The sequence below is a fragment of the Balaenoptera borealis genome (assembly GCF_965194805.1).
Source record: "Balaenoptera borealis genome assembly, chromosome: 3".
Classification (NCBI taxonomy): Eukaryota; Metazoa; Chordata; class Mammalia; order Artiodactyla; family Balaenopteridae; genus Balaenoptera; species Balaenoptera borealis.
The window spans coordinates 75,462,157-75,472,215 of NC_138866.1; the positions used below are offsets into that span (position 1 = coordinate 75,462,157).

The following is a 10,059-nucleotide window of genomic DNA, read 5'->3' on the forward strand; positions in this document are numbered from 1 at the left end:
TTCCTGTGCCCATGCATGTCGAACTAAACTATTTCTTGATAGATTTGAATTCAGAGAAAATAGGCTGAGCACAACCACTTACATCTTCTATTTATTCAACCCCATAGCTTTTCTCCTCTTTGAGTAGATCCAATCCCTTTTCTGCTGAAAATATTCTTTCACCAACTTTCTTGTTTCTCAGAGCAAAAGAAGAAAAGAGGTGCTGAGTGAGAATAAAATTCCCTCCAATCCCATTCATTCTACATCTATTGAGCACCTAATGTGACCATTATTCTACTTATTGGACATAATTTTTAAAAATAGCTCTCTGTTTCTCTCTCTCCTCATCACTCTCTTGACCCACCCTCGCTCTAACCCCCTATGCCAAACTCTTTATAGGACCAACATCTTCTTACCTGGCATGGCATAAGAGATCAGTGTTGGTTGAATGAATATCTAAAAGGATTCAGAGAAAGAACAGGGAGATCCCAAAGAGAAGAGGAAAAGGAGACCAGGAGAAAGAGGCGGGGTGGGGGAGAAATAAAGGGAGGGAAAAAAGATGCAAAATAGCAGGTAGTAAAAAAAACGAGAGGAAAAAGAAAAGGGTTGAGAAGGGTCAAGAAAATGAGTGCTGTCTTTGCCCCAGGACATGTTTTATCTCAGTCTGCACCACCATAGCACCGTACCTGCAGACCCCTACAGCCAGGGGTTGGGAAAAGAAACCTGATCCACATGGTTGTCCAGACGCAGTCACAGTTAGAATCACTTTAATTTATATCTGTAGCAGAGAAGTGCTACATGGAAAGCCCAGGAGGCTCATGTGATTGTCATAGAGGCTCATCGTGGGTAGCAGGGAAGGACGTGGGTAAAGGATGCATTAAACTCTTGTAATCCACACCTAAAGGCATCCAGACCAGGGAACAGACTGATGACCAGGATCATAGGAGAGACTAGAGCAGTTCTTCACTTATCTCTTTCCAGGGCAAGAGATAGACTCTAAGAGACAGAGAACCTACAGAGATCGGACATCATCGCCCTATTCTACCACCTCTAATCCCAGGGAAAAAATGCAAGTTGGGTGAACCCTAGGGCAAAGAAGATTTATATTTTCAAATATGATAAAGAATAGGCCAGCCTCTCTTCCCAGAACCTTTTTGGCAGAATACCTAAGGACGAACACAGCATGAAAAAGAGGAAGTGGAAAGGAAGACAAAGATGAGAAGGTGCAGAAGAGAAGTTACTTCATGGTCCAGATGTTACCTGGACTTTCATGTCACTACAGGATATAAAAATGTACTTTTCAAGAATGAACGTTACGTAATTACAGTGAGGAGTGACTTGGCCTGGTTTGGATAACTTGCAGAATGTCAAATCAAAAGGACGGGAGCTTTTGTGACACTTGCCTCCCTTGAGGTCACAGGCGACAACAGGACTCTTACAGACAGCTTTGACTGCATCTAGTTCCTCATGGATGAATATGTACTGGGGTATGCATGTGTGGTTGTGCGGCTTCATCTTCTGTGCCATCAGGGCATTGCATTCTCTGTCCATCAGGTCAGCCCTGAGATAGTCTTTGTTGCTCTGAAAGAGAGCCTCAGCTCTGAGCATCTTGTTTCCTCCAACTTCGTCTTCACTGATGATGGTCTCTTCCAGTTGCACCACTTCTTTGTTGCTAAACAGCAGGGTTTCTATGCTTCGGGTGCCCGCTCCCTCCCTAGTGGCTTCAGCCTTGTCCTGTGAGTCACTGGACTGAAACTCATTCAGTAGCTGATCACTTTCCTCCAGGACTGCTGCGGCCATCTGAAGTCCCACCCCCAGGCCCACCCCCAGGCCCAGCAGGAGCAGCAACATTATGAAAAAGATCTGCACCAGAGTCAGCTTCATTTTGCCTGGAGGGGAGGAGGGAAACAGAGGACGGACTTTGAAATGAAACTTGGCTCCAGTAGAGATCATAGATTCCCCTAAACCCCGACAGCATAGTCTTTGGGGTCTCCTCTCCCTTCTCCACATTACCCCATTCCCCACCCAAGGCAGAGATCCTTTCTCACTCTTTTCCCATTTCTCCTGTCCCTCCCACCACATTCCCTGTTGCTGTGGCATAATGTGTGGATCCTGCAGAACTGGAAGATGTCCAGGGTAGCAGTTCTGCAACTGGTTCACATACGGGGAATCAGTGCGGAAAGTTGACATCAATTGACTCTTAAACAGAAATTAGTTCTAAATCACCAAAAAGAATGGGTAAGAAGACAAACAAGTACAGTGTCACACTTCCCTTGAGAGAAATTCTTATAGAAAGTCTTATTCTCAGTAAAGGATCAGAATTACCATAGGAGATCATCTCCCTATTTTTTTCCCAAATTAATTTTTGCTCATTCAAGTATTTATTATTCTCCCTGTTACCCACCCTCCCCCAAAAAGATCAAAAGGAATAGGAAAAGTACTATAGTCCATTCTCACTCCTAAACTGAGGCTGGCGGGGGGAGGGAGACGAGGGAGGATGCCCAATTTCACCTTGCTAAAACTACATCTTGTCATGCCAGATCCCTTCTACTACTATAGATCTCTTAGCACTTGGGTATTTCCTGCTGATTAGTTTTTGTACTCTTAGGGAGGACATGGAATAAGAATGAAACCAAAGAAAACCAAACAACTGGCCTGCGAGGGTTCCCCTACTAATAAAGATCCTAAGGAAACTGAGGGAAAGAGCATGCATCTTTGTCCTGCAATGCCAGCCTCATGCCCCTATCAAAGAGAGACCTTCCCTACCAGAAAAAAATATTGCATAAAGAACATTTTTGAGACAATTGATAATATGAGAATATTGTCAATGGAGTAGATAGGAATGTTATGTCAGTGTTTGATATACAGAATTTGAAATTTGTGCTACAATTGTTTAAGAGAATATCTTTGTTCTTAGAAAAAGAACCCTGAAATATTAAGGTGCAAAGGGGCATGATTAGACAACTTACTCTCCAAGGTTCAAAATAAAGATCATATGGGGAATTCCCTGGCGGTCCAGTGGTTAGGACTCCATGCTCTCACTGCCAAGGGCCTGGGTTCAATCCCTGGTGGGGAGAACTAAAATCCCACAAGCTGGGGAGCACAGCCAAAAAAAAAAAAAATATATATATATATATAGATATATATATATAGATATATATAGATCATATGTATGTGTATGTACATGTGTGTTTACAGAGAAATAAAAAATTTTTTTAATAAGGGAAAGAAAATTTTTAAATATTGTGACTGGATAAAGGATATTTAGAAGTTCTTTGTATTAATGTGGTAACTTTTCTTTAAAGTTGAAAATATTTCAGAAAAAAAAATTTTTTTTTGGCCGCTCTGCACAGCTTGCGGGATCTTAGTTCCCCCACCAGGGATTGAACCCGGGCCCTCTGCAGTAAAAGCACAGAGTCCTATCCACTGGACTACCAGGGGATTCCCTCAAATTTTTTTAAATTTTAAAAAAGAGAGAATTTCCCATGTCGTTCCCTGGAGCACCAAACACCACTGTGACTTACCTACATACCTAAATAACTTCAAAGATGCTTGTGTCCTGTTTTCCAGGTTCTTTCCTCCCAGGTTTTCCTTCTCTCTGAGAAGTACCCTGGCTGCTGGTCTGCAGAAAAATGGTTATCCCCTTGTGCTCTATGTGCTCTTAAACCCAGACTTACTTCCTATGCCCATCCCCACTCCCACTCTCCCTCCCCAGCACTAAATAAACACACTCAGCCAATTGTCTTTTCTGCTCCCATGAACACTTTGAAGTAAGGCTACTTGGATGTTGAAACAGATCCAGACATCCAAGACAGGAAATGTATCCAGTCTGGGAAACTGCAGACAGTTTTTTTTCCGAGTCAATTGTTCCACTCCTGAGTTACACCCACTATCCTGTGGTTTATAGCAGCCTGACCTTGCCCATATATTTCAAGGTCATTTCCTTATATTCTCCACATGTGCTTCCTTTAAACTTTCCCTGTCATTTCTGAAATGTCAAGCTCCTTGGCCTGTATTTGTGTCATCCCTCCAACATGGTTATTTTGCTTTTCGCATTTTAGAACTGTGTCATGACTTCATCAGAAGTTTTGGCGTATTTGAGTCAATGATAAATTTTTACATATCTTTACCTAGCTTTACCCAGCCCTCCATTCTCCACTCCCTCTTTCCAACCCTCAGCCAATAACTGCATATCAGGTTTTGGAAACCTGATAATTTAGTCTTAGATAAGAGAATATCAGGGACTTCCCTGGTGGTGCAGTGGTTAAGAATCCGCCTGCCAATGAAGGGGACACGGGTTCGATCCCTGGTCTGGGAGGATCCCACGTGCCGCAGAGCAACTAAGCCAGTGCACCACAACTACTGAGCCTGTGCTCTAGAGCCCGCGAGCCACAACTACTGAAGTCCGCGCGCCTAGAGCCCGTGCTCTGCAACAAGAGAAGCCACCGCAATGAGAAGCCAGAGCACGGCAACAAAGAGTAGCCCCCGCTCACCACAAATAAAGAAAGCCCGCGCACAGCAATGAAGACCCAACACAGCCAAAAAATCAATAAATAAAATAAATAAATTTTTTTAAAAGAAGAGAGAGAAATATCCAAAACAGTGCTCAGTCCCTATAGCCCAGGTGAGTAAAATCAGGAGGTTATAATGTTGATTCAACTCACTTCTTTAGCTGAAAGTGACATCATGAGATAATATTTTTAAAGCACCCTGGAGATTATTAAAGCAGTATGAAAACCCTCTCTAGACAGAAACAGGGCTTTGTCATTCAGGCAGGAGTTTTCAAATGGTGGTCTGGGAACAGCTTCTATGATCTGCAAAGTCTATCAGGCTGAATTCTACAGTGTTGATGTTGATGATTTTCAATAATAATAATAACAACAACTAACCGTTATTGAGCACTTATTTCATGCTGGGCGTTTATTGCATTTCACCCTCACAATTTGCTCGTGCTACCCCTCTTTGGTGTCCATTCTGCCCATTCATTCTGACGAGGTCTGTGTACAAGAAGGCAGAGTAAAGGGGCCTCTGCTGAACCCAGTAGCTGTCTGGAGTCAGCAGGGATAATATATCCAACTATACACACCAACTGCTTCTTTATAATTGGTTACTATTAGGGATTGTTTGAAATTAACCCTTGATCAAAAATGAAGAAAGGACCTACGTCTGTGGTCTAAGTATAACCTTTAAACTGGGCAGGTTTTTATTCTTTTTTTCCTTTTCTAGGTTACAGTTTTCTCGTCTTCTGAATGTGAATAATACTACCTCTTACTTCATAGGGATGTTGTGAATATTATATAACGCACTGCATGCGAAAGGATAAATGTATTAACTATTGTTGTTATTGTTATTAATATTATGTAACAATTACCAACACATGCTCATTATCTGATCAATGCCGTTTTCCTGTTTAGAAATAGCATACTAAATGATACCACTTATATGTGGAATCTCAAAATACAACAAACTAGTGAATATAACAAAAAGAAACAGACTCACAGATGTAGAGAACAAACTAGTGTTTACCAGAGGGGAAAGGGAATGGGGGAGGGGCAAGATTAAGAGATACAAACTATTATGTATAAAATAAGCTACAAGGATATGCTGTAAATACAACACAGGAAATATGGCCAATGTTTTATGATAACTATAAATGGAGTGTAACCTTTCAAAATTGTGAATTACTACATTGTACACCTGTAACTTAAATAAGACTGTACATCAGTTATACTTCAATTTTAAAAAAAGAGATAGCATACTAAGGACTACAGCTACCAACTTTACTCACTGTTTCTCCTAGAAGAAGTCAAACAATATCCTAGCATCTCAAGGAATTAAGGCTCATATATACTTCATTTTACAAAGAAAGAAAGTGACTTGAAATGGTTAATGTCTCAGATGCTACAAATAAGTAATGGCAGTTCTAATGTTAGAACTCTTGACATCTAGTTAAGCAAAATTTGTACTAGATAGATAGATAGATAGGTAGTGAGTAGATACATATAGAGAGATAGAGAGAGATAGAACAGATACTCTGATTAGAAAATTGACCATGAATCCATTTAAGACCTAGATTCTAAGTATGAGAGCTATTTCTCATTGTAAATTAATCTAAAGCATGGACTTCCACTGTGGAATAGCAATGATTGGATTTTGCCTGAAACTCTTAGAAAAAATGAGCAAATGATATGGAACAATAGATTTTCAAGACATTGGACAACAAGCAATGAAGGGCAGTGATCACTGAGAGACGGGAAACAAACGGGATGAGCTTGCTCCCTGCAGGGAGTTTCTAGGCCACTTGGCACAGAGAGGGGAACCCAGGCAGGGTCTATCAGTCTCTCTGAGTTGAGGAGATGGAAGTGCAAGGAAACCAAGGCAACTAGAGGTCACTGCAGAGAACCAGAGGGGACAGGACTGCAGAGAAAGAACTCCGGGGAGCCACATCTGAATGGCTAACATTAAGAAGGAGTAACAACGTGGTCCTACTGTCTAGCACAGGGAACTATATTCAATATCCTGTGATAAACCATAATGGAAGAGAATTTAAAAAAAAAAGAATGTCTACATGTGTATAACTGAGTCACTCTGCTGTACAGCAGAGATTGGCACATTGTAAATCAACTATGCTTCAATAAACACACACACACACACACACACACACACACACACACGGAAGTAGTGATAATACCAAACACCAATAAGGATGCAGAGGAACTGGATCTCTCATACACTGCTGGTGGGAATTTAAAATGATACAGTGACACTGGAAAATAGTTTGGCAGATTCTTAAAATATTAAACGTATAATTATACAACCCAGCAATGGCACTCCTGGGCACTTATCCCAGAGAAACAAAAGCATATGTCCACACAAAACCTGTACATGAATGTTCACAGCAGTTCTGTTCAGATTAGCCAAAAACTAGAAATAGGTCAACTATCTTTCAAGAGGTGAAGGACTGAACAAACTGTGGTGCTTGTATCCCATGGAATATCTATACACCTGACAACCTGCATAGAGCTCAAGGGCATTATTCTGAGTGGAAAACTAATAATATTAAAAGGTCATTACTGTATAATTCCATTTATATAACATGGAGAACATAGTAATGTTTGCCAGGGGCTAGGATGGTAGGATAGGAATACAGATGTGACTATAAAGTTGTACTACAAGGCAGACCTTTATGGTGTTGAAATAGTTCTGGATCTTGATTGCAGTGGTGGTTACATGAATCTATACATGAAATAAAATGACTCAGAACTACACACACACACACACACACAATGCTAATGTCAATGTCTTGGTTTTGATATTACACTATATATAGGTAAGATGTAATCACTATGGGAAACCGGCTGAAGGGTACATGGAATCTCTGTGTACTGTCTTTGAATCAATAACTATTGCAAAATTTAAAGTTTATTTAAACACACCATTGTGAAGCAATTATACTTCAATAAAGATGTTTAAAAAGAAAAAAAAAGTTTATTTAAGGGTTAATGCTCATTATAAAAGTTTTACATAATAATATAGAGAAACACACACACAAGATCCTCATCAAGACTGTCATTTACATTTTGGTGTACATCCTTGCAGTCTTCTCCCACACCACCCAACCCTGTGTTGATGCTAAGTTCAACATGTCTATTAAAATTACACTTCAAGGTGTCAAATGGCAGCTGAACATAGTGAATACAGGAGTCAAGTTCAAAGGAGTCTGAGCTGCAGATATAAATTTAGGAGACATCAGCATAGGACTAGGTATATAAAGTCACAAGACTGGAGAAGACTGAGTGTCAAGAGAAGGTTGGTATTTTACTTTTTTTTTTTTTAAGATGGGAAAAATAACAGCTTGTTTATTGATAATAAAGACCAAATAGAGAGGAAAACCTGATAAGGCAGGAGAGCAAGGAAAGAATTGTTAAAACAATGATTCTGAGTGCTTAGACTCTGAAGATGCATTGCCTGGGTTTATGAGTATAAATGTGTTATTTTATCTATGACTTACCCTACAGGATAGTAAAAGGGACATACAAAATGTTTGCTATGAAAGATTGGATCTAGTGACATGGTTGAGAACAACTGGTTTAAAAGAATTAGTAATGGTCAGTGGTCTTGTTACACTGTGGACGGGAGAACTTTTCCCTCATTCTGCAGTAGCAAGTGTTACTGCTTGTTACAGTTGACTGGATATAGGAATCCAGGTCAGCCTTGGGCTGGAAGCTCTCCAGCTGCGAGGAGTTTCTTAGGATGGGAGACATAGAAACAAAAGAAGGGTAAGAATGCTGAACAATGTCTTACTAATAAGGAATCCAACTCTGCTTGGGTCCCAAATAAGCTTTTTTCCCAGGGTTTTTGTCACTCACATGCCCTCCAGATACACAAAAGTCCAGGGTTGAGGGCGGTCATTTTTTCAGAGCTGGACACATTATTTGAGATGACCTGATATCTAAACACTGACCATTGTTAGATCCCAGAGTGCTCAATTTTGTACAGAACTTAGCATCATTTTACCCTGACCCACCGAACACAATAAGGTCTCGTCTATTAAGGGTATTCGGCAAATATCCTGCTAGTGAATGCTTCCTTATGATATTATGTAGTGTAGTTCTTCTTACAGAAACCATTCTATAGGTTATGCTCTGCTCAGGGTGGCCAGCCAAGGGGACAAGTAGAGAGTAAAACCTAATTCGTGCTCTGCTCAGCAAACTGTACAAACTGGCACAGAGCTGATTTACCCCAGAGGAAGAGGCTTTTCTTCCAATCTATGCAAAGGTGGTGTTTAGGTTTTCTAGGGACCTAAATAGATGGCTTTGCATTTTGGTGCATTTTCTCAGAAATGACCTCATATGACCCTTACAACTTCTACACAAAGTAAGAAGCACTAGAATTATTTCTCCTTTTTTGCCATCAAACTGAAGCCACAGAGCTAATGGCAGAACAAGAATGGAATCCTGATCTACCTACTCCCACGGATTGTTCCTTCTCTTACACTATCCACCTTGCCCCTGATAGTTTGTTCCAGTTAAAGTAATTTCCTTATGGATCTAGAGAACAATCGGTTACCATTGATGCCCAAAACAATCTTGCATATATATAAGATGGGTATTTTCAGTTATTATTGAGAATCGTAACAAATCACATTTGTAAAATGTAATACACAGACTGGCTCACAATCTGTAGAACCCAGCCCTACTAACCTCTGCCAGATCTTTCACTCTCACAATCCTTTTATCCCCTCTCTAATCACTGCAGTTCTCCTGATTCAGGCTTTTACCTTTTCAGGTCCTGCGTAGCCCTGGGTCTAACTGGTAGATAATGACCCTATGGGGGTGTTATGTCTTGTTCTTTCTAAAAGAGTGATTTTGGCAGCTTTGTGACATTGGAGGAGTTTTGTTAATAACATATGATCAATGAAAGTGACCACAACCACCTTACTCTGATGCAACAGGAACTTTCAGAACCAAAAAAGTCTAAAGAAGGAACTCCCCCAAATCACATCCAACCTTCGACTCCTCTATCCAAGTTCTTTGTCTTCTCACAGCCTACACCTTTGCTAGGAAATATGCCAGTTCACTGACATTCTGGGTTGTATTCTCTATAAAAATTATGTTCATCCGTTTTTATCAATCAACATAACATTCACTGACTTCTTTGAAATAGGCTTAACAACTATCTTTAGAGACATTTTGTCTAGAAAAATTTTTGATATGACTTTATTAACTGGTTTTGCATGCCAAAGAAGCAAACAAATTTCCCTGTAAGTTACACTACTCTTATTATGAAAATTATCAGCTACAAAGTAATCACAGGCATTTTTAGGCTCTGTTACCTACAGATAGTTTTTGTTTTACTCTAATGCTTGCCTGAAGCCTCCCCTATAAACTACAGGCCAGAATTTGTACCTTCAATTAAAAAAAGAGACCATCTCGGGAATTCCCTGGCAGTCCGGTGGGACTCCACGCTTTCACTGCTGAGGGCTATGGTTCAATCCCTGGTCGGGGGACTAAGATCCCACAAGCCGTGCAGCACAGTCAAAAAGAAAAAAAGACAATCTTATGAAAAAGGACTGTACCA

General features: G+C 40.4%; 1 protein-coding gene across 2 annotated transcripts; it reads right to left on the minus strand.

Moving 5' to 3' along the window:
- Window positions 1-729: 729 nt before the first annotated feature.
- On the minus strand, window positions 730-4,991 carry RNASE10 (ribonuclease A family member 10 (inactive)). 2 transcript variants are annotated; one of them, XM_082385895.1, is made up of 2 exons: window positions 3,512-4,991; window positions 730-1,868 (listed from the first exon to the last, which is right to left on the minus strand). In XM_082385895.1, the coding sequence occupies exon 2, from the start codon at window positions 1,861-1,863 to the stop codon at window positions 1,222-1,224; it is 642 nt and encodes a 213-aa protein (XP_082242021.1). In that variant the 5' UTR covers window positions 1,864-1,868; window positions 3,512-4,991; the 3' UTR covers window positions 730-1,221. The 2 variants fall into 2 exon arrangements, with proteins under 2 accessions (XP_082242021.1, XP_082242020.1); XM_082385894.1 differs by having other exon boundaries at window positions 3,504-4,991.
- Between the last annotated feature and the right edge of the window lie 5,068 nt (window positions 4,992-10,059).

Excerpts from the sequence above, each read along its gene's own strand:
- RNASE10 (XM_082385895.1), bottom strand. The coding sequence starts at position 1,863 with ATGAAGCTGACTCTGGTGCAGATCTTTTTCATAATGTTGCTGCTCCTG.